We start from the raw sequence: 25,503 nt of genomic DNA, 5'->3' as shown, positions 1-25,503 counted from the left end.
GAAGACGAGATTTCTGACACTGATCCTGAAACCCCACAAAATTATGATCTTACGAGTCACTGGGATGGAAATAACTCAATGTCGTGGATTTTGTTCTGCTTTTTCTCATCTTTAAAAACACTTGAAAGAGAAACCAGTCACTGGCTTAGCTCATGATGGGAGAAAAGTGTCATGTGACTGAGTCTTGGCCTCACAGGACATAAGGTGCAACCAGTGAGGCAGAGTCTGGGACTCGCTGAGCCTGGGCCCAGACACTCATACAAGGTAGCATGAGTCGGCAAGGAGGGCTCTGGGTGAGAGTATTGCAGAATCAGAGATGGGAGGGCATACAGAGAGGCAAAAAGGGCAGGAGGGGTGATCAACTACTGTCTCAGGAGACCACCCTTGAGGAAGAGAAGTTCTGGAATCTAGAGATAAGACTAAACTGTAGGGTCTCGATGTAATGCATACTTTATTGATAAATTGTCCTGTGACGATAATTTGATTTGATGGCATGTAACTAGGCTTGTTAAAAGCAGACTCTGGGATTGAGATTGCATACCCCCCTCCCATTCCAAACCCAAGCATGTTTGTCTCAGAGAGCCCTCCAAAACTTTGTCTGGGGATGAGATGGCCCTCAAAGCTATAAGACAGGATGGGAAGAGAACAAAAGCAGCCCCAAGAGTAAAAGTATCAAGTTCCTGAAGACACCTATGAAGGTAACCTCTTCCAACAGGGGTTACTCTTGTTTATCCTGGGATATAAAATGTCTACAGTGGGAAAGGCACAGAGTGAAAATCTGTCAGAAACTTCAGACTCCCTCAGCTTCTTGGGTTGGTTTCTGCTGGGTGTCTTGAGACCCGATTTGATGATGTTAGTTTCTGCTTGCTCTCTCAATTAGGCTGCCCCAGTCACTTCTGCTGTCAGATGATGTTTTGATGATGATGATGGTGGTGGTGGTGGTGACGATGGTGGTGATAGTCTTTTCTCTATCTGCCCCTTACTATTTATTACTTCATTCCTGCCTGCTATACTCTTAATAAACTCACTCGTCCAAAAGCATACCTATTGTTGATTCTTCTCCAGACCACACAAAACAGTGTCCTTAGGAGCCATTCCTGTTACACTTAAACCTTAGACTCCATAGAGGAAGCAATGGGGTCTGTTGCAATTTTGTCATTATAAAACCAGTGGATTGCGAAAGATGATTCTGGAAGAGGCATCCTCTGAAAGAGGAAGGTGGGATGCCTATCCTTTCAGGGCAGAACTCAGCAGCCTGTTGTGAGGAGACGGCATTGGATACTGTCTGTTGGTCTCTTTGCTTGTTTGGTTTGCATTAATTTATTTACATATATGGTAGGCTGGTCTGAAATTCATCCCACAACTGTAACTTATGGCCATTCTCCTGCCTCAACTTCCCAAATGTTACACAGGTCACCATGCTTGGCTCCAAGCCTCTGTTTTTATATTTTAGATAAGTAGCATTTGTGGTGGGAAGAATAGTGATCTCCAGAGATGCATCCCAAAAAGAGAACTTTCTGTGTGGGCAGGCCATGGATCTTATGATGGAGGAGGCTTAGATTAAAGACAGCAAAGTCACTAGTGTGCTTGTGTCAGGGGGCAGATGGAATGCTGGAAGCCACAGTGAGTGCTAATGGTGGACTGTGGGAAGCAGCCTCAGTGCAAGGAACAGAAGTGCTTCCAACAGCAGGCGAAAGAAAGATTCGTCCCTGAGACCCACAGAAGCACGAGACCCTGGAGACTGCTGGACTCCATATGTAATTATATGCATTATATTTCTGACCTACAGAGCAGTAGGGAGAAAATGTGCTGTTTGGAGCCCCTGGACTGTCACCTTGTCTTTCTTTCTTCTCCTTGTCTACCTCTTCCTGCTTTCCGTCCTCATCCTCTCTTCCCTCCCTCTTCTTTCTCGTGTTCTATTTTATTTTGTTGAAATGGACTCACATAGCTCAGGCTGGCCTCAGACTCACCAGATAACACAGGTTGGCCTTGAATTACTCATCCTCCTGGCTTTTTCTCTTGAATAGTACCATGTCCAGGACGCAGAAAGTTCCCGAGCCTACCTTTCTGGGTCTTACAGTTCTTAGTCTTAGAGACTAAGGGATTTCACAGGTACTCTGAGTCACACAGCTTAGTCCTAGCTAGCAGGGATGGAAGAATGTCTTTCTAATAGCAGAGGTACTGAGAATGATAGATACCAGGGATGGTAGTGATAGCCATTCCAGACACACTGGCTCTGCAGTGGCTGAAACAGATGATGAATGCACAAGGCATGTTGAGGTTGGTCTTTTGCTATTTATCGTAATGCTAAGTGTAATGGTAAGACCTGCTTGTCCCAGAGGTGAGAGAATCCTCACATATACCTTGACCTCAAGTTATTTCTGATTGGTCAATAAAGATGCCAACAGCCAATAGCTTGGCAAAAGAGACATAAACGGGGTTCAGTTTTCCTGGACTTGGGGATCAGAAATAGATCATGATGGAGAAGAAGGTACAAGAGAACAAAGAAGAAGCTGCCATGGGTTAGGACTCAAGAGAATGTGGCCCTAAAGGGCTGGCCAATTGGAGTAAAGAGAAGCCCAGATGAAACACAGTAAGTAATAACTTAGGGTTATTGATAGGAAATTGATTGTATATTCTAATAGCACAGAGGGTAGACAGCTGCCCAGCTTTTGTACTGTTTAAGGCTTACTGTAAATATAAGGGGTGTGTGTGTGTGTGTGTGTGTGTGTGTGTGTGTGTGTGTGTGTGTTTTAGCCAAGAACTGAGTGGTGTAAGGAGGGCTAGAAACCCCAGGTCGGGTTTAAATATTTCTACAACAGAGACACTGAGAAATGTAGGCTCAAAATTGTATACCAGAGGATCCCCAGCACATGGAACAAGAGCTGCTGCCGAAGACCAGCACATTTGCAGGCAGGACAGTAATAGATCAAGTGTTTGAGGCCAAGGCAGGGTCTGCCACAGAAAAGTACACACTGGGAGCAGGACATAGTGGGCTCTGGGTAGCACATTGCAGGACATCTTGCCAACAGCCCTGGCTGCAGCTGAGAATTCTGGAAAGGTGCAGGCATAGAAAATGCATCAACCTAGGGCAGATGATCAAGATCAAAGTCTCAGGGTTCAGCTCCTTCATCTGTAAATGTTAGTTCCTAAGATCTTACAGAGTTCCAAAAGCTAAGATCCCTAAAGATCCTCGGTGATCCTTAAGGACCACTGTTGTGATATGCAAGAGAAAGGCTTATATATTTGAATGCTTGATCCCTGGTTGGTGGAACTATTTGGGAAAGATTAGGAGGTGTGGTCTTGTTGGAGGAGGTGTGTGAGGGAGATTTCAAAAGACCACAATACTCCCAGTCAGCCCTGTCTCTGCCTCCTCCTTACGGATTGTATGTAAGCTCTCAGTTACTGCTCCAGTGCAAACTCCAAGTAAAACCTTTCCTCTATAAGTTGCCTCAGCCTATGTCGCTTCATATCAAGTAGAAAAGAAACTAAGATAAGCTCGGAGGAAACACTTCAGAAATCACATCAGTAAGAACCACAACAACTTGATAAACATGCCACATGCATCAATTACACCAGAGAAAGTTAATTGTTCTGTGGCCAACCTAAGACATCCCAGACTGGGCCATTATTGTAACTAAATGTTGCCTTTCATACCCACAGGCAGTCTTAATAGAAGGTCCAGAGGTCCTGCGTGAAGTCCTCCCTGTACATGAGTTTCTCTTCTCTCTTCCTGTCTGTGAAGGTCCCACAGCTGTGATGAGAGGCATGCTGGGAAGATCTCACTTCCCTCCTTCTGAGCATCAGAGGATCTTTCTCCCGGGACCTAGATAGAAGACTTAAATGATATTGACGTTAATCTTTGCATGATTAAAAGGAATTAAATTAAAATGAATAATTCATGGATAAAATTTAGTCTCCCTTTGGAAACTGCCCTCACTCTCCAGCCCCTGGTTTCCTCCCACTGGCAATGGGAGCAGACTCCTCAGCCACACATGATGGACTACCAAGAAGTGCAGCTTAGGGAACCCACGAGGCATGCATGATCATGAGTGTGAGAAGCAGGAAAATGAGGTTGATGTCTGAATCTCTGACATAAGGGCCTCGAGGTGGAGCGTGTGGGGGCAGAGTGTGTGAGGGAGTAGTCTCCTACAGGGCAAGCTGACTAGAGTTACAGACAATTCTGTCGTATCTCAACTCTAGAGGCTGCTGACAAAGTGACAGGCTCACCTTGTATAAAACATAACTGGCCCATGAACTAGGATACACTGCAAATGCAAGCCACATGAAAGGCCAGTCCCTCTCACTTGCATGGGAGAATGTGACTTTCTGTGATTCAAGAATCCACATTAATACATCCCTTGACAAAGTCTTACAAAGATCTTATTCCCTTCAATCCCTTACTAATCCGTGGATTAGTAATTCTGTCAAGAAAATAAGAAGAATATAAAACCCCCTTGTCAACTTTGTATTTATTTAAAAATAAGATTTATAAAAACAAACATCAACACTGTGTACACACAAAGCCCCCCAAGAGGCTTCGACACAGTAGAGTTTCTAGACTTTTGTTTTTAAACTTCTTATTGCTTCTTTGTGAATTTCACATCAGGTACCCCAATCCCACCCATCTTCCCATCCTTTTGTATATGCTGTCTATACCTGCAATCCCCCAAAATAAAATAGAATAGAAGAGAGGGAGACAGACAGACAGACAGACAGACAGGCCATCATGTCTTGGAAGTTGTAGTGTATCACACAGTATACCTTTTTGGTCAAACAACTTTACTTGCAAATGTTCACTGCAATGAGTTGTTGGTCTATTTCAGAACCTCTGGTTTGTGCTATTCTCTCAATACTGGACCCTCACCAGGACTCCTCTGAGATATCCTGTTGTTGCCCTGTGTCCTGGAGATCCTGTAGGTTTGAATCTGCAGGACATGGCCTTTTCATGAACTTGAGTTGTTCATAGATGGAGTTGGTGTTGGGGTGAGCCAACTCGAAGCACTAGATCTGAGCCTAGGAGGGAATCTGAGTTGGTCAGCCTACCAGCTCCCCTGCACCCACACTGTTAGGGTAAGTGAGCTTCTCCGGCATTGCCCAGCTGGCTCTCCAGATGCTTCATCCAGCAAGGGGCAGAGTCAGCTCTCCTGTTCTCATGCCCTTAGCGCTGGTTCAACTGCCCACTCCACACCACCATGGTCCGTTCTACTGTGCTGCCCAGGTGAAGTGCAGGACCTTCACCTTTCTAAGTTTTAGAAACCTTTACACTGCACCAGCTAGAAATGTGACAGACCAAACCTAAGGGATGCTCATTACAATGTGCTGGTGGTGTTACTTTTTCAATATTCTCAAGACTTAACCAAATCCCAACGACGCGAGAAATACGCAGTTACACATCAAATCAAAATTGCAATGAAACTAAGGGCAAACCAAGGGCAGAAATGGCCAGAATCGGAGCAAGCAGCATCTCTAGACAGTGAGATTACACACGAGTATTTTTCTATGTATTTTACTTCTTTCCTTATTTCCTATGACTGAGTATATTGGGTTCATGGTTAAATAGTAATTATAAATATTCAAGATAAAACTTTAGGTGGTGAGTTTCAGGGTCTGAAATAACTGTTTCTCTTTGTGATAAGCTGTGCAAATAAGAGCTGAAGCATGCACTCTGCTCTGCATATAACCCACATGCATTCCAGTCTGCAGGGAGCATACATGTATGTGGGATGCAGGTGGCCTCTGATCAGTTCTGTTCTGGGAGGCAGCAGCCCTTCCTGGGACCAAAGATCTAGGTTCCATGAGACTCCACAATGCCCCTTCTCTCACATCACAAAGAGTTCATGCTTGACGATGTCGACACAGTAAGAAATATAATGGCTCTCACACTGTCCATATCTAACTCCTAGGACTTATGACCAAGTCACCATATATGGCAACAGGGGCTGGAGGAATTCATTTGGGAATTTTGAGATGGCACGAGTTTCCTGGATTGCCCATGGGTTCCTAAGAGTAAAGGAGGATCTGTCATATTCCTTCCTGTATGGTGGTGGTGAGGGTCTCGAACCTGGACTTCTAGATGGGACTGTTCATAATTGTGGATCTTGTTTAAAATGCTGATATTTCCCTAAAGAATAAATGCAGGAACTTCACAGTCTAAGACAAGTCAAATGTGTTTACTTTCTCCTATCGGCACCCCACCCTTTTATTTTCACATTGTCTTGCATCCTTCAAATGTTCACAATTTACCCATCAAGAGGCCTTGGTGGTCCAAATATTCAGATCAGCATCTCTAAAACCTTCTCTCTTCCTGTCTCCACAACTCTCAACTGTGGTGCATCCTCACAGCTCATGAGCTCTAGTCATTCCCAGAACATGGCTCCAGACAGAGGAATGTGGTTTCATGCAGCGTTGCAACCAGGGACAGACAGTGAATGGATGGGAGGACTCCACTTTGCTTGCAGGGTTCAAAACCCTATATTCTAGGTCCTATGGATCTCAGGAAAGAGTTAGCAGAAAACATTCTCTCTCTCTCTCTCTCTCTCCTCTCTCTCTCTCTCTCTCTCTCTCTCTCTCTCTCTCTCTCACACACACACACACACACACACACACTTTTGACTGGATAGAAGAATAGAAGAAAATTTCAACTTTAAATAGTCAAAAAATCTAAAATACTCTTTTAAGTGAGTATGGCAACCAGCTCTGACCTGGTGTGTAAATCTTGCTACACTAGAGGATCTTACCAGTGTCATCATTTGAGGAAGGGAATTGTGAACCTCCTCCCGCATGAAAAAGTTACACTACAGAACCATCTGGAGCCTGTTCACACCACAGAAACAGTCTGCCTTTTCAACCCAATCATTGTCTAAAGGTGCAGATATCTTCATGTCATTAACTGTTTCCAGTTCCGTCTTCAGCTTCTGGGATATGGCTCTGCTCACTAAACATTTTCGGAACACTAGGGCCTTGGCCTCAAAGCCCCTGACATGAAGTGAAACATAGTTTCCTCTTTCTCAGGGACAAAGGAAACAGCAAAACTGGGGGCCTTCCCCTATGTCTGTGCTGGGGGCCTTCCCCTGTGTCCGTCCATCCTCTTTCCCCAAACAAATTCTGCTGGCTACTTGGACCAGATTCTGGCAGTGTTTCAGTATTATGTTCTCACTGAGTAAATGCAGAACTTGTCTGCTTTGTGACAGGAAAGGGGCATTTTCCTTTTCTCTCAGAGGAAGGAGCATAGTGAGGCCTCCTGGACTCTCTCGCTTTGCATTGCTTCGAGTCAGTGTGGCTCAGGCCAATGGAGCGCACCAACTGCTCAGCGGCCAGCCCTGTGGTGGAGACAGCCGTGGGCGCCATGCTGACACTGGAGTGTGTGCTGGGCCTTATGGGCAATGCTGTGGCCCTCTGGACCTTCTTTTACCGTCTCAAAGTGTGGAAGCCTTATGCCGTCTACCTGTTCAACCTGGTGGTGGCTGACCTGCTGCTGGCCACCAGTCTGCCATTCTTAGCTGCCTTCTATCTGAAGGGCAAGACCTGGAAGCTCGGCCACACGCCCTGCCAAGTCCTGCTCTTCCTGCTGACATTCAGCCGTGGTGTGGGGGTAGCCTTCCTGACGACAGTGGCTCTAGACCGGTATCTGCGTGTGATCCATCCTCGGCTCAGAGTTAACTTGCTGTCTCTGAAGGCAGCTTGGGGCATCTCCAGCCTCATCTGGCTTCTGATGGTTGTTCTCACTCCCCAAAACCTGCTCATTTGCAAGACTACCCAGAATTCCACGGAGTGCCCCAGCTTCTACCCCGTAGGAGAGACCAAAGCCAGTGCCACCTGCCAGGAGGTACTCTTCTTCCTTCAGGTCCTGATTCCCTTTGCCCTCATCTCCTTCTGCAACAGTGAGCTCATCAGGACCCTCCAGAAGAGACTCCGAGAGTCTGACAAACAGCCCAGGATCCGGAGGGCCAGGGTGCTGGTTGCCATGGTGCTGCTACTGTTCGGGCTGTGCTTCCTGCCTAGCGTCCTGACCAGGGTTCTGGTGCACATCTTTCAGGAATTTGAGAGCTGCACTGTCCAGAAAGCCATGGTGCAGGCCTCTGACATCGCAGGCAGCCTCACCTGCCTGCACAGTGCACTGAGCCCGGCCATTTACTGCTTCTCCAATCCAGCCTTCACCCACTCATACCGGAAGGTGCTCAAAAGCCTTCGGGGCATGAGGAAGGTAGCAGAATCACCTAGCTCCAACCTCAGGGACTCCATTTCCTGATGACTGTTGAAATCCTCAACTCCCTTTTGTTTGGGAACCACCTTGGATCTAAGTAACAACCCAACCATCTCAGGATAAGGAGAGAGAAACTGCACTGCAAGGATCCACAGTTGGTCGCTGTGGTAACAATCTGGGCTCATTTGGATTTCCCCTGATACTTTACAGGGATCAGTGACTGACTTGAATCACCAGGACAGAGCCTTCCTCCATTGCACAGTGGCCATCCTGATGGGGTTGCCAAGCTGCATTGAGCATCTCTGCACAGCCACACACGAAGACCCAACTGGCAGAGGAGAGTGTTGGTGCCGCTCCAGCGCCATCTGGTCTATCCGGCCTCGATCGCTTTCCACGCTTCCATTGTCCAGTGTGAAAACTCCTCACTTCTTGTCCACCATGGAGCTCAGAACAGTGAAAGCTGGAAACCCCCAGGTTCTGAAGGCATTGCAGGTCACATTCTGGTTTTTATAAATGTCTCTTTGTTTTCGTAGGGGTCACCTTCTGTTTTTTATAAATTTCTCCTTTGCTTTCATGGGCTGTATAGAGTATCTCAGACGGTTCAGTGAGTTACCTCCCTCACTGTAAGAAATATCTGCTAATTGCCTCAAAACTGACCTGGAAGTTCTTGCTTTGCTTTGAATGTCTGACTACTTTTTACGCTCCCTACCCTGCTTTGAAAGTGAGGCCATACCTTTATCTTGGTCCTGGGGAAAGACACTTGCAATTAAAATGGTGCTTGAGGCAAGCCAGGGAACCTAAGGGCTGGCAGATAACAGCATGGGAGTTGGAACTGGTGTTGTCCCCTCACTCCTAGAACACACAGGCCAGGGACAGCTGGTGAGCAAGAGGATTTGAAAGGCACCCTCTTCACTACTTCATCTCTGTGTGCAGGCTCACATTGAGAAAGGCAGCTACAACAGAGGGATCACCACAGTTCTTGTGGGGAGCAGGGGCCACCTGCTGCCTACCTGAATGTTCTTGCAATAGCCATGGCTTTTCACACAGGCATCCTACAGTGTTCCCAGTTTGATGCCAATGCCATCAGCTTTGGCAACACCATGTCAGCTCATAGTGCTCCTTGCCTGCTTGCCTGTGGTAGAAAGGTAGTAAAGTCCCATAGACCAGGGTAGCCTATCGGCCTCAGAGTCTCTGCAGCAGTATTTTGGGTTCTGGGATTTATTTCCTCCTAAAAGAGTAGACTGTTAGAGGCCTGACTGAGACAGTCCTGCAGCCTGACCAGACTGTGACCAAAGTCTGCTGGGTGGATGCACTCTGTGCTGTGCCCACTTTCTTCCCTTTTAACTGAGGAAAGTTGCCTCCTGTTTTCTCTCCCCACCCTCAGGTATCAGAAGTTTAAATGATGCTATGAAAGCCTTCCATTTAGCATAAGCATTCCCTATGTTGTGTCTTTATTGATGGCACGAGTCTCAGCTCTCTCCTGCTCTTGGACCTTCAAGTCTCCCACTGCACTTATGACAAGTTTAACATGATGCCATTATCTGGACAGCCTGTCCACCCATCTACAGTGGTGGGACCATTGCCACTCCTCAAAAAGCCTTGCTGGGCAGGCGTATAGAGGCTCAGGATCTAAGCCTCCTCTACTCATCCTCCAATTTCCTGCCTTGGGCTCCTCTCTCACTTCAGTGATACTGTCTCATCTCTCTGCCAACTCACACATCAGTAAGCTGGGCTGTTTGGGAGACATCGCCAATACAGCGTCCCTGCCATCAGGGTCTTATTTTCTGCCCCCCACAGAGGAGCCACAGAGGAGGAAACACCAGGGCCGTATCCAACTAGTGACATTCCCACTCAACTGGACAAAATGGGGAGGGCCCAGCATTGGCAAAGTCCCTTACCTTAAATCTATTCATGTGTAGCCAGGGAGATCTTGGAGATAGCACCTGGCTCCATCCCTTAGCTCTGTGACAAGATACCTAACTGTTTTCATCTGCCCCTAACTTCAAGATGAAGGGAAAAATCTATAAGAAATCCTTGCAGGGATTAAACAACCCTTGAGGTTGGTGATGGAGAGCCAGTCCTGTCACAATCATTCAGTAGACACTAATTTAATCAGCGCTTATTTCTGTTTGCCTGGTTGATTTTCCCATCAGTCTGTGGGTCTTGGGGACATTGTTTTTCACACAGTTGGTGCTCAGTGATGGGAGCCTTGTAGGGTTCATTTAAACCAAAGGCTCCCCATTCCCCATGTCCACACTTTGCAATGAGCACACCTGGCTTCATCTCTCACATTGGGAAAAAGGATCTCTCTTGCCCAAGGTGGAGAGAGCTGTCCCCGAGACATCTTCCTGTGTCACAGCTGCGTTTGTGTGGAAGACTAATTTCCCTCTAAACTGTTAGAGGGAGGCACTGACACAAAAGGAAAGTGGAGACTCTCGTAGCCCACAGGTCTCAGGGCCCCAGCTGTGTCTCTCCTTGCGCTAGCAGCTCTCCAAGACTGGATTTTCAAATTTCTGAGAAATATGACACCATAGCCATTGTGGGTTTTGTTGCTATTACCTCTCTCTCTCTGTCTCTCTGTCTCTCTGTCTCTCTGTCTCTCTGTCTCTCTGTCTCTCTGTCTCTCTCTCTCTCTCTCTCTCTTGGATTCCCCTGGTCTTGACATCTTTTGCCACTATCCCTAGCTCTGGCCAGCCTCTGGCCTCAGCCAGGGATATTGCCTTTGTAGATACTCCCCTGCACAACATCTCCAACAGTAGTTGGACACAGCAGGGGCTCATCTGACACCCACATCTCACCCTTACCCACCCTCTTTCCTCACTGCCAGAGCATCAGCTCACTCTTCACCCCTAGTGCTTTACTCACAGCCCAGCACACAGAAACCATTCCGTATGTGAAGAGAAAAGTGAGCAGATTAGACCAAGCTAACAATCGAGACCAGTTATGTAGCAGGTTGAGGGGTGTTTGTTTTTAAATACACTTTGAAAGTCTGACTCCAGAGGCAAACTTAAAATGATCTCTTTGAGAATCTTTAGGAAGATGCTGATAGAGATGACAACTACACAATGCTGTCTGCTGAAAGCTTCCCTCTATGTGCACATGTCATTTTCGCCAGTAATCTAACAAACACTGGCCTACAGGCATATCTCTGGGGATTGTCTTGATGTGGAAGATCCAATCCACTGTGGGCGGCATTAGCCCCTAGGCAGGGGGTTCTGAAAAGTATTGAGACATTTCAAAGTCAAATGATACTGAGCAGTGCACAGCAGAATAAGGGACCAAAACATAGTTCTGGTAGAGCTTGGATGAGGACAAGGGATGTATGTTGAGGCCCCCAGAGGCTTTCATCTGTTAAAGTTCATGACATCATTTGCCATCCATGACATCATGTGCCATTTTCACCATGACTGCCTCAGTTCAGAGGCTCAATCACTATGCTATGGAGCATTACCACCATCCATCCCCAGAGCCTTTTCCTTCACAAATACACATGGTTGCCCTTCCTTACTCCAAGCCACACTTTCCTCTCTGTGAGTGAATCTCTCTAGACACTTCTCACAAGTGGAGAACTACAATGTGTGTTTCACACAGGAAGTGTTTTATGAAGCATGGTATCCTCAGAGCTCACCTGTGAGGTGGCACACATCAGCTTCCTTTTTTTTTTAATAAAAATAAAATCAATAAAAATGAAGCTTGTCCTTTCCTGCATCCGCTGATCGGTTCTTGGGTCACTCATGCCTTTTGGCTGTTGTGAATGGTTGCTATGAGCAGGGTGTGCAGATGTATTTGTAGAGTCCGTTTACAGGGAGGGAATGGAACTTTTGTGTCGCATGACAACTATTTTCTTTTCTTTGCTCTTCCTCTTTTTTTTTAATGCTTTAAGGCCTATGTTTCCCCAGAGGCCACATCACTTACATTCCCAGCACTGCTGGATGGGGATTCCAATTCTTCACCCCCATCACCAGTCCACTTCAGGACAGTTGTAGAAGACAGGAGGTGGCCTTTCTTCCTGGGAATCTGAAAATGCTTACTATGAAAACGTAGAAGGGGGCTGGAGAGATGGCTCAGCGGTTAAGAGCCCCGACTGCTCTTCCAGAGGTCCTGAGTTCAATTCCCAGCAACCACATGGTGGCTCGCAACCATCTGTAATGGGATCCGATGCCCTCTTCTGGTGTATCTGAAGACAGCTACAGTGTACTTATATATAATAAATAAATAAATCTTTAGAAAACGTAGAAGAAGCTCTCAAAGCCAGCCCTTGGCACTGCCAGTGGCGAATACTGTGACTGTCTTTTACTTAAGTTCTCTTCCCGTTGTCTTAGTCAATCTGGGCTAATAGAACAAAGCACCCATGGCTCAGAAGGCAAAGCATGGTAGCTCGCAGTGCTGAAAAAAAAATCCAGACTGAGACCCTGGCAGAACAGGGTTGGTGAGGGATGCTCTCAGTTCTGGAGATGGCATCTTGAAGGTTCTTGTGATTGGAGGATCCTGGGAACACCCATGGGCCCTGAATATAAGGGCATTGTGCTGGTTAGTTTTTAAGTTTCAATTTGATACAAGCTAGAAACACCTGGGAAGAGAGTCCAGTGGAAAATTATCTAGATCATATTGGTCTACGGATGTGCCTGTGGGGATTATCTTGGTTGTTAGTTGACGTTGGAAGACCCAGCCCATCATGGGTACCACCATTCCCTAGGCAGGAGGTTCTGAATGGTATAAGGATGAAGAAGGCTAGCTGAGAGCTCACAAGGAACTGAGACCCATGTATTTATTCTCACCTTGCTTTTGGCATGTGTAGCTTTATATTTACTGCCTTGACTTCCTCCACAGGACTGGAACATAACCTGGACTTGATAGCCAGTCAAATTTTTCTTCCCTAACTTGCTTGTTGTCAGTATGTCCCATAGCTTCAAAAGTGAAACCAGAGCAGGCAGAGATCTCATGTAACTCTCGGGGCTGCTTTGTTAATAGGTGCCTTCCTTGTGTGTCCTCCTTTTTCACAGCTTTGGGGACTACATGACAATGAGCCAATGTGCTCCGTTAACGACCACCACCTGTACCTCACCCAAGTTCCTACAGGGTGACAGTATGTCTCCCTCAAGGACTGATCTGCAACTTGAGTCCTGCTCCACTCTATAAGTAGAAGTGAAACTGTCCTACTAGGACTCATAGGCCTTTTAAAGACAAATATTAAGGCATGATAGTGAACTCTAGCAAGCCAGCTAGGATCCACACAGGAGCCATGCTGTCCCTTAGTACTCACAGTCTCTTTTATCCGTCAGGACCTAACTCTGGTCGGGGAATTAGGTAGGAAGGAGTCCAGCTATCTCTACCCAAGGATCTAGTGTAGTGCTGGTGGGCCTGACTGTTACCAGTGTGGCTTCTTTTCAGTTAGTTTCAATCTGTAGAAAACATCCTCCCTGGATATTTTGAAGTCCCATAACTTTGTGTGAGCCTTTGAGTGGCACTGAAAAGGCTTAAAGGTCCACAGCAATGTGTCCTCGAGTGTCTGTGTTGTGGACCACAAGCAAAGGGCAACCACAACTCTGTTTTCCCTTAGGAAGTGTGTTACGCTGTGCTCAAAAGCAAAGAAGAAGCCGAGGTCTGGCTCAATAGGAGAGCGCTGCCCTAGGGTGTGCCAGGCTCTGAATACGGTTTTCAATACCACAAATTCTTTGTCCATTATATTTTTAGAGGGCTTCTATAGCCCTCATGTGTGAAATCCGTGATATCCATTAGGGTTTGTCCCCAGTGACCTTGGATAATAGGTTAGCTCACTGGGTGATGTCCTGGACCCCACTCTCCAACTGCAAGAGGTGTCACCAAGCAGAAACACCCAGATGAGAGCAAGGGTACTCAGGAGATGACACACTGGAGTCAGTTTGACTGTCCTCAACCCTGAAATTGCTCTCCCTCCCTTAGCAGAATAAGTGAGGCTTAATCTAGGAATGTAGGTTGAGTAGTACTAATACTACACAGTACTAAGTACATAGACTATGGGATCATAGACTAGGGATGGTGGTTCAAGCCTTGTGAGATGGGAGGCTCTCTCACTCAACGAGTCACCACTGCCTATTCCCCACTGTCATATGTCCTCATAGTCTTCTTCAGAGACTCAATAATTTCCCATCTCACACATGACTCTGGGAATTTTTATCAGCCTTTGTACAATCTAGAACTGCAGGACCTTCTTCAGTGACAGGGTCCCAAGTGGAAAGACCAGGGAATTAGAAGATAAGAAGTTGGAAAAGTTTGGGATTGGGAAGTCTTGCATGACCAATGTCAAATGTCAAGCAGGCTTATTGCTAAGTGTAGCTTCTTGGACATCTATTTCCTGGGGAGAAAAGGAACAGTGTCAGCAGAAAGCTGTCATATAGTAGGGTGAAATCAGGAAGAGGCTAACAAAACAATGTTGTACAAAGGAAACACAAGATATTTCAAGGGTACCATTGGCTAAGTACAGCAGCCTTGGAGCTGATGACGCCAGAGTCTTCAGGGAAAAAAGCCACGTTCTCCAGAACCAAAACTTTAAACTCCCTCAAGGCCCCCAGCTCCAGAATGGCCTTGCCAGGTCTGGCTGTGGACAAGTACACAGAATTAGGGTCCATTTGTTCTTTCTGTAGAGTTCCTGAGAAAGCCTTGCATCAGTCTGGCTCTCAATACCTGCAAGGTACCCCCTCCCACACACACACTGCCCCATCATGGCACCTTCTCAACACCCCTCAGTGGTGAGTCTTGGCTCAGAAATAAACTAAAAACCAACTAAACTGGAGACTGAGAACGGACTGAGTCCCAGGACCGTGAAGGGAGGTCTCTTTCTGTTCCAGTCTCTGCGGTGCCACTCTGTATTAGAAAGGACATCTTTCAAAGGAGGGGTTGGTGAAGGGCAATTTACCTTCTCTTTCAGAGATACAACTGTCTGAGGAGAGGCTAGGAGGTGTTGCAGAACCAAAATATAGAGCTAGAGGGATCAGAAAATCGAGGTTGGGAGGAAGGTTAGCTCAAGGCTGCATGTCCCTGAACACCTTGGTGGGGGTGAAGGGTGACTTAATAGTCACTAGTAGCCCAGTGCCTGTCAGTACTCTACATGACCTTGTAGCCCTTGCTTCTTCTGGTGCTCAACAGCACCACTCAGATGCAAACAGCAAGGCCTAGATAGTGTCCACATCTCCCATGGCTTGATACTGTGCTGGGTTTGATACTACAAACCGGGAGGCTGGGACTTGAACTTGAGATCACTGACTCAGGCTAGGGAGGACTCCAGGGCACCTGAGTTCAGCTGCAAAGGCAGAAGCTGAACCACAATGACCAGGGGTGGCACATTTTGCTGTTTCTTTCCTTTTCTGCTCTCAGGCCTTTCAATGAACTCTACAGATGAGGATCTTTCCTCCCAGGCTTAGTGTCTGCAGCCATAAGGGTCCTCTACAGGGGATTGAAAACCCCAGAAGAGTCTTCAAAAGGAAAGTGCTACACACTGCACTGCCCCCAGCACTCTGAAAAACAGAGACCTTTTCAGGGCTTGGTCCAGTCAGTGCTCAATAGTTAGCTTCTGGCTGCACTGGGTGCTCACAAATAACACAGAAGCCTGTATCCTGTGACCTGGCTGTCACAGACTGTGATTGAGAGTTTATTTCAACTGTGTCAGCACAGCCACTCTGTTCCTTCTGATCCCAGGTTGCACAGAGCTCCTTGTCCTCACACATGCCTGTTCCACCTTGGGAACTTTGCTCACCAAAATAAGCCCAACACACAGCACATACCTGAGTCATGTTTGACAGGGATTATGTGGTGATTTGAATAAAAACCATTCTCATAGGCTCATATTTATAAATGTTTAGTCACTGGGGAGTGGCACTATTTGAAAGGATTAAATGGATGAGAAGGTGTGACCTTTTTGGATCAAGTATGTCTCTGGGGATAGGCTTTGAGGTTTCAAAAGCCCAGTCCAGGCACAGTGTCATATTTTTACTTCCTGCTGCCTGCAGATCCACATGTAGAGCTCTCAGCTACGTCTCCCAGCACCACGAATGCCCTTACGATTCTGCCATGATGATAATGGCATAATGATGAAACTGTAAGCCAGCCCCAATGAAAAGCTTTCTTCGATAGAATTGCCTTGGTCTTGGTGTCTCTTCACAGCAATAAGACACAAGACAGAGTATTTACTGTTCTACTCAGCATTGAGCATACTGATCCAGTTCCTTCTGCCATCCCAGGTTTTCTGTTTGTTTGTTTGTTTGTTTGTTTTTTATGAGAATCTAATTACTTTCTGGGTAGCGAGAACCAGTCTCACAGGTGGTAATAAATCGCTCTATTAGAGTTGACAAACAGAGCATTTTTTCATGTTAAGCCGTAGCACCATCTTGGACCCATTGGTTGGGATACAAAGGCAACACTGAGTGTAGACACGAGGACTTTAAAGCAGGGGGCACAGCAAATGTTCAACCAGAGACCTAAGGACATGAGCACATTCTACAGGCTTTGATTGCTAAAAGCCCAATGTCAGTCTCCATAGCCCACCTGAGCTGTGTCAGGACAGGTCCTGCTGTGACCTCATGAGGAGTGATTCTGAGGCGGTCCAGTCAGCAGCTGTTAAGCTGTGGCCAGGCCTGGGTTTCTTTGTGTGCGATGAGAGGAAGTGTGGAGTGGTGCCCTCTGCGACTTCATTCTATCTAGTGAATTGTGTGTGTCTCCCTCGTTTGTTTGCTTGCTTTGTGTGTGTACTTGTGTGTTTATGTGAAAGTGTGTACAGCTGTGCGCACTCATTTGTGCAAGTGTGTGTGCACTTGCCTGTTTATTTGGTATTGTGTACATGCACTACTGCATGTATAGGTGTGTACCTGTGTGCAGGTGTGGGTGTCCCGCGCGCGACTTCCCACCGGCAGGAAACACGCGGGTACATAGAAATCCTTACTGTGACCAACTTTATTAATCTTAGAAGAGGAAGCGCCCGCCGCGCCAACATGGCGCACTTATAAACACCCTAGTGTGGCTCATCCACACCTGATTGGTTGTTTACCCATGATCTCATAAGGCACGCCCCAGAGTGCGCAAAGACCTGGCACGAAGGCACTCTTGCACATGCGCACAGTTAACTTCCTGAAAGGGAGCCGGCTGGCGTGGCGAAGGCTGGCGCCATCTTGTAATGGCGGAGGCTATCCTGGCCTTCCACGTGGGGCGCAGTGGAAGCCAGCACCATCTAGTGGTGGCGAATGTTATTGCGGCCCTCTACATCTCACCCTTATAATTTATATTATTTTATAGCAGTCATGATCACCCTATCGCATGCAATGAGGAAACCTCAGCGATGTGGAAGGGCTGATCAAAGGAACAATGAGTCTCTCTCATCCCAGTGCAATGGATCCACAGATCCATGGGGTGCAGGAGCAGAGAACTCAGATACAGAGAGTATCCCTCTCCTCCCAGTGCAATGGACCCACAGATCCATGGGGTGCAGGAGCAGAGAACTCAGATACAGAGAGAGTCCTGAGCAAGATAACCAAATTCCAGGGGAGGCCCCTTGTACAATGGCCACAAGTGCTTGAGTGATAACGGCCTTGTCACGTTTCTGTTGAGATCTGAGTTTGCAAACCAACCATGGTATGAACACTGATCCACAGCATAGGGCTGCATCAGACAGAGCCACTCCCGATAAGTAGTGGGCACCTCATTTGGTCCTCCTCAGCTGTTACCACCAAGGGCCGTATTCAAGCCGCTCCTATAATAAAATTTAGAATTCCCAATTGTTAGTAACTACTCCAGAAAGTTCATCCACTGTACTTGTCTAACAATAGATTGGGGGAGGATAACTCCAGACACTGCAGACACAATGTCTGCAGCAGTAATGGCTGCTACAATAGCAGCGAAAGTGTCAAGGTCTTTTCCAGGACAGTTCAGGATCAGTCATTTTTCTCTGGAACAACCAGCAGACAATGGAACCATTTCTGAGATCTGTATAACCAGGACAGAGTTCCCCAGTCCACTGTAGCTTTACACAGGTAGCATTTCTGTAAAGCTACAGTCTGTAAAATGACCACTTAAGGCAGCAAGAGTCACCAGGGAAAATGAAGGGGGCAGCAACGGCTGGAGTCCAGTCTTCCCCAGCAAGCAGCAGTGTACAGAGGGTCAGAGAGCGGGCCATAGTGGGACGGGACACACGCAGCGGTAACACTGCAGCAACGGCAAAATCTCTGTGATGACAAAGGATGAAGGGGAATCTTCTATCTTCCTCTCAGAGCAGGGGAATGACTCCAGGAACCCGAACCAGGAGAGCTGAATCTTTATGCAACCAGGATCAGCAAGTCTCAGCAACCACTCAGGCAGCTGGCACACTCTTGTAGCATCCTGTAGAAAAAACACAAACATTCCCTCTTCCCCATATAAAATATCTGGACAGGATCATGTCAATAATCTATTTCTCTCTATTTCACCTAGGCAGAAGTATGCCTAGTTGTAGGGTGCCATAAACTTTGGCATCCAAAATTTTAAAATTGAAATAAAAGGAGCATTATTTAGCATACAGGGATAACCCCCCCTTTTTATTTATTAAGATATAGTAAAGATATTATTTATTAAGGTAAGTCCTCGAGGATTAAGTTGAGGACACTGAGCACTTGTATTTATGAATTGATTTGTATACCAAATTATTGTCTCCAGCATTATTGTTTTGGATATATAAAGAATGAGATTTTTTGACTAATTGTTCCTATGTAAGGCCTATAATCTGTCTGGTATCATTGCCCTCCCTTGTTAAGGAGCCCAGGCAATCCAGTTTGAGTTCTTTAATGGCCTATAAAGGAACAGTATTTAGTGCTCTTAACCACTAAGCCATTTCTCTAGCACCTCACAAACTTTATTTACCTAAACATAAGCATTAATTAGAAATGTCGAATCTTGTAAATATCGTCTAGATTCAGTCTCACTAGAAATCCCTGAGCTGGCAGGGTGAGGCTGGGAGTTGAAAGTAAGCAAATGGAGTCTTCCTCTTTTCGTGAGGGTATGTTATCAACTCCATTACCATTTTTAAAGAGCTGGGTCTATGGTTTTGTTTAGTTGTCTGAGCCAGAGCACTGAAAGGACAGTGAGTTGTCAGACAATTTACACTGAAATCACTCACTGATTTTAAGTAGAAAACCTGTCTCTAATAAAGCATTAAGTAATTGAAATCAATTGTAAACCACAAGTCACACATTGGCTATCAGTATGTGAATAGAAAGTTTGATTTAAAAACAGTGGCTAAACTACAGAATTTAATAATCTGTGTTGAAGCAATAGAAACTCAAGAGAATAAACAAGTGATCCAATCATACATGTAGCCTTTTCATTAGATGAACCACCTATAAATACAGTAAATGCATTTCCTATGGGTTGTATGCACAAATATACAGGAAGTACAAAAGCATGCAAAGAGTAAAATTATCAATTTCGTCTGAAAAATTTGTATATGTAATAGGCCAAATATCAGTATTTTGTAGTAACCAATTAACTGTTGTTTGGAATAAGATATGTTTTACCAGGTTTCTTTTCAAAATACTTCTATGACTCCAGTCCACAACTCTGTACTAACACAGCTGAAGCTTTATCTCCAATGTGCATAACAAAGACCTAAGTCCTCTGGTAGGGTGAGGTACTTAGCCAATTAACATATCCTTAGAAGCTTAAAATTAGTTTCAAATATTCTTATCTGGAGTAGTGTAACAGCTACTCCCCAAATATCAAAGCTCATTTTGAGAGCAAAGGTTTGTAGTAAAAATTTCCATATACATTGAAAGATTTAAGTTCTAATTTCTTACACTGAAGAAGCAACAAAATTACCTAATATAAGGCTGTTAGCAATCCTCTAAATCTATCCTGAAATGGCAGTTGGAGTAAGTAAACTGGCTGTAATGTTCTCACAAGTTCCAAAACCTCATCAATCCTTCGTAAATCTTGTAACAATCTCTACCTGTTTGATTTTTCCTTAATTAAAAATAAGTTTGAGTTTGTCAATGTAACACTGGCAATCCTAAATCACAATCTTTAAGTTCTCTTTGTAACACCAGAACACAGCCACAAGGTCACCTGAGTTCTGAGTATGTGACTAGGCAGCTGTCCTTAGGGCAGTGGAAATTAGCATAAAAATACCGATAGCCTTAGGGCAAACCACAACTTTGGAGAGCAGAACTGCTAGGCAACTGTTCTTGGGGCAGTGGAATTAGCATTAAAATACAGATACAAAGTTTGACTGCCAATTCTTATATATGAACGATGGTGAGGTCTCCAATACCTCAACAAAGAGACAATGTCCTAAATTCTTTTAGAAGCCTGGTTCCTAGAATAAGAATTCCATAAAAACATTACCTCAATTTAGACCTGTCTCCCTAGGTTGGCCCATGTCACACGCTATCTAGAATGACTCCATCCAGATTACCAGCTTTATGTCAACTTTCTGTTACCAATATTATACCTTTTTAACCATATCCAATAACTTGAAAGCCAATAGTCCATAACCAAGGCAAGTAGAGCATATTTATACATTTAAAACCGATGAGAAACAAAATTGAAGTGGCTACACATATCTTTAATATTTAGACCAAACACCATTTTTACCTTTTTAGCTATGATTTTAAGAGAAGCACCTTGTCACCTGTTGAGTCAAATAATAAGTCAGGAATCTCTCTAAGAGAATCAGCTATCAACTCTTGTATCGAAGAAACTGAGAAGCTGTTGGCGCCTTTAAGATCAGCTCGTGTAGACGCTTAGCCTCTGGCCAGCTTCTCCAGCTAATCTAGACACCTGGCTCCAGGCACAGGGCTTCAAAGACCCGATTGAAACTGTTTTTTATTCATTTGTTCCCTTTTGAAACGAGTTAAAACCAAGTCAAGATGTGAACGACCGGCAGATAAAGTTTTTACCATTTTTTCTTTTGAACATGAAACATAAGACATTTAAACAACAAGAAATAAAAACCACAGACATACACTGACAGACATGGGGACATCCTGGTGCACCAGAGACAAACAATAGACAAAGAGGGAAAAAACCAGATGGTGTTCACGGTGACTATCCACTCGAGTGGAGTCGATATGGGCGATGGATTGTCTCAATTCCTGGACTAGTCCACCAACGTGTTGAAATTCCTGTAAGATACTGAGATATATTATCTGAGCAGAACGACTGACATTTGCCAATGGTATGGAAGTGAAACACAGCCCTGAATATATTTACTCACAACCCAATTACATTAACTCCATCAGGCTGTGCACGGGCACTGAGATGTCCTTTTGTTTGATTCTCCTGAATAAATTTTCAGGCGGTTTGCCTCTATCAAGCCTAATCAGTATGACTCTGCAAAGCCGGAGCTTAAGCACACTTCTTACAGGCACAAAGACAAAATTTTTCTCCCAAAATGTTGTGTTCCTTTTATCTCCTCCCTTCTCCTCACCCGGGGCGTTCTTTCCCCAATCTTTCGCTTCCGAATTAGAAGGGCCTGGTGCTTGAGATCGGTCAGGATCCTTTTCTCGTTGCAACTTTTCACTACCCTCTGTTTCTGACACACTTCGCCCTTCCCCCAACACTCTCCACTTTGCTGTTACAACTGGGCAGTTCCCACACGACCTCTGATGCCGTTTGGCGGTAACTAGAAACTCAAAGGTCAATAGAAACAACCTGAGGGCTGCCAGAGCAACCATAGCGGCTCCTGCCGCGTCCAGCAGAGGACTAAGCTGGAACAGATCAAGGCTAAACATAGTCTCTCAGAGTCTTACCCGCATCCCACAGCTTCTGGACTTCTTCTGTGTAACAGAGCCTCCTCTTGGCACCGGCGATGATGTAGCTTTTTTGTGTCCCGGGTTCTCGGCACCAAATGTCCCGCGCGCGATTTCCCGCCGGCAGGAAACACGCGGGTACATAGAAATCCTTACTGTGACCAACTTTATTAATCTTAGAAGAGGAAGCGCCCGCCGCGCCAACATGGCGCGCTTATAAACACCCTAGTGTGGCTCATCCACACCTGATTGGTTGTTTACCCATGATCTCATAAGGCACGCCCCAGAGTGCGCAAAGACCTGGCACGAAGGCACTCTTGCACATGCGCACAGTTAACTTCCTGAAAGGGAGCCGGCTGGCGTGGCGAAGGCTGGCGCCATCTTTTAATGGCGGAGGCTATCCTGGCCTTCCACGTGGGGCGCAGTGGAAGCCAGCGCCATCTAGTGGTGGCGAATGTTATTGCGGCCCTCTACATGTGGGTATGGTTGTCTATGCCTCTGTGTTTCAGGCGAGGCCAGCCCTTAACCCCAGGCACCACAGGTTAGATGGGCTGCCCACTATTTTCTGAAGCAGAGTCACTGGCCCAGAGATCAACAAGGAGGCTGGGCTGGCCAGGTGATAAGCCCCAGGTCTCGCTCTAGTGTGAAATTAAAAATTTGTGCTTTCTGGCTTGGATTTTTATTACCATTTTTAAAGTTTTTTTTTTTTTTTTTAGTTCTTTTTTTCGGAGCTGGGGATCGAACCCAGGGCCTTGCGCTTCCTAGGTAAGCGCTCTACCACTGAGCTAAATCCCCAGCCCCTTAAAGTTTTTTTAAAAATGGATTCTTGGTTAGAATCCAGAAGCTTGTCCTCCTAGGAGTGGATGTCACCTCCCCAGCCTCTGTTTGTGGAGACTTCTGTTCTGTTCTGTTCTGGTTGTGACTTCTGCCTCCTTCTTTTTACTTACTTGACATTTGATTTTGTGGGTGTTTTAATGTTGTATTTGGAGCCCTTTTTTGTTGTTGTTTCTTTTTTTTTTTTTGATGTTTTCTTTTTTCATTTGTTTCTTTTTACTTTCCATTAATCCTTTTTCTTAAAAAAAATTATTAGCCAGGTGATTTCCAGGACAGATATAGCTATGTAGATAGAGAAACGCTGTCTGAACAAATATTTACCACTAACACTGTTCTTAATCCACGGAACTGACACCCATTTAGCTTTTAGCCAGTTTTACTTTTCAGATTTTATTTTGGTTTGTTAGTTTGGTTTTTAGTTTTCTGTTCTCTGGTTTGGGTTTATTTATTTTTGTTTCTGTTTTTTATTTTTATTTTGAGGTTATTCTGTATTTTTTTTAATTTGGAGGGTGTTTGCAGTTTGGGTTTTAGCATTTTGTTTATTTTGTATTTGTTTTCATTCCTTTCTTTTTTCTTTTATTTCTTTTTAGATTTGTTTCGTTTCATTCGTTTTTTCTTTTTTCGGTTAGCTTATTCATTCACTTTGATCCCCATAGATACCCCCTCCCAGTCCCCCCATATTTCCACCTTCCCTTTTCTGTGAGGGTGGAGGCCTCCCCTGGCATCCTCCCACCCTGGCACATCAAGTTTCTGCAGGGATAGGTGTATCCTCTCCCACTGAGACCAGACAAGGCATCCCAGCTAGGGGAATGGATTCCACAGACAGTCACCAGCCTTAGGGACGACAGCCTCTGCTCTCCTCTGGTTTGACAGGTTTTCTTCTGACTGGTCCCTATTCCACACGCCCAGTCAATCAGGGTCTGAGAATATACACATCTTTGTTTGCCCGTCTGGCTCTCAATGGGATCCTGCCTGTCTCTATGCCATGAACATGTCTTGGTGACTGTTACTGCTGTGAAGAGACACATGACCAAGGCAACTATTATAAAAGAAACATTTAATTGGGGCTGGAACATGGTGACAGGCATGGTGTTGGAGAAGTAGTTGAGAGCTACTGCATCCTGATCTGTAAGCATATGGGGGGGGGGGGGAGAAGAGGAGAGGAGAGGAGAGGAGAGGAGAGGAGAGGAGAGGAGAGGAGATTGGGCTTGGAATGAACTTTTGAAGCCTCAAAGTCCACCCCCTAGTGACACACTTCCTTTAACAAGGCCACACCTGTTAATCCTTCTAATCCTTTCAAAGAGTTCCACTCCCAGGTGACTAAGAATTCAAATATCTGAGCCTACAGGGTCTGTTCTTAGTCAAACCATCACACCCCCAATCTCACTGTATCCATGAGACTGCAAACCAGCAACACGTGGATGGTGCATACAAACCACACTGCCTGAACCTGTGAGACTCTTAGTTACTGTGCTCTTTGGGTATTGAGGCAGATGGGCATGGCAGAAGTGAATCCCAGGGACACAATCCCCTCAGGACTCTCTCAAACAGTCTCCTACTGCATCCCTATAAATCACCCCTCCTCTTCTCTTTGCATCTTACGGTGGGATGGGTGGGTTCTGGCTGATTCCTTAGGTATCTTCAAACCACTTGCTGCTGTTGGGACACAGCCCCTCTGGTTTCCTTTGAGTGGAGATAATCTCTCTCACACGGTGCAAATTAAAGCCCACTGTACATCGATAACTGGAATAGTTTGGAGGAACCCTGATGGCCTCGGAAGCTTTGAGAGCTCATTAAAGAAGAGTGTTGACTTCTAGACAAAAGAATAGCATCTACCTTTATATAGTGAAAGACAGCCTATGTCAGCAAAACCAAGAAACAAACAAACAAAAGAACCACACACACACACACCAAACGCCCCTAAAATACTTATTGAGCAGCCCTCAGCCCTCTATGTCAGGTGTTTTAAAAGAAGTATCTGAACCCTCCCACTGGAGGAACAGCCAGGTTCCTTGGGTTCCAACGACGCCACTACACACCGATCGTCTCAACCTTGTCCACCTGTGCATTTCTACTGTGAGATCTATGATTCTCAGCTTCTCTCAGTATGGACCATAGGTGCACAAACTCCATGGTCTGCTCAGAACTCAGAGCCAGCAGTCTCCTGTCCAGATTGTAGAAGGAACCAGAAGCCAATGCTGGCTGGCAGTGTCCCCTGGAGGCTCTGTCTAGCGCAGTGCCTGGCTTCTGAGAGACCCATCAAAGGAAACAGATTGAAGAAGGCTATAATTACCGGCAGGGTTGAACAGGGAAGTGTTGAGGATGTGGACTCACTGCCCTCTAGTGTCCGATTTTAACAACTGCATACAGTCAGAATTTGCATGAGGTATGGTGGCCAAGTTCTAGAAAGAGTTCTCCTGGGGAGTTAAGGATCCCTACACTCCCTTGGAATAGTGGGGGCATGTGTGGTGTGTGTGTGTGTGTGTGTGTGTACATGTGTGTAGGGGGCATGCCCTACATTGGGGGGCCGAGTAAGAAGAACCTTCCAGATACTGGTTTCTCAGAAGCCAAGCGGCAATATTTGGGCAGCCTGTCCTGACCCCTACACCCATGGTGGTGAATGACAGCAGTTGAGGCTCAGCTGTGAGACTGGAAGACCCATCTATGTGAACTTAGCATTGTCCCCGTTCCACATGGTAAATAGGGGATGTTCTATTT

General features: G+C 45.7%; 1 protein-coding gene across 1 annotated transcript; it reads left to right on the top strand.

Moving 5' to 3' along the window:
- The first annotated feature begins 7,291 nt into the window (after nt 1-7,291).
- Nucleotides 7,292-8,251, top strand: Gpr31 (G protein-coupled receptor 31). The gene has a single exon (NM_001169132.1). The coding sequence runs from the start codon at nt 7,292-7,294 to the stop codon at nt 8,249-8,251; it is 960 nt and encodes a 319-aa protein (NP_001162603.1).
- Nucleotides 8,252-25,503: the final 17,252 nt, after the last annotated feature.

Source organism: Rattus norvegicus, chromosome 1 (genome assembly GCF_036323735.1).
Source record: "Rattus norvegicus strain BN/NHsdMcwi chromosome 1, GRCr8, whole genome shotgun sequence".
NCBI classification, from domain to species: domain Eukaryota; kingdom Metazoa; phylum Chordata; class Mammalia; order Rodentia; family Muridae; genus Rattus; species Rattus norvegicus.
Note: the sequence above shows the minus strand (reverse complement) of the source record. Positions and strands in the feature narration are given on the sequence as shown.

Coding starts and splice junctions, on each gene's coding strand:
- Gpr31 (NM_001169132.1), top strand. CDS start 7,292: ATGGAGCGCACCAACTGCTCAGCGGCCAGCCCTGTGGTGGAGACAGCC.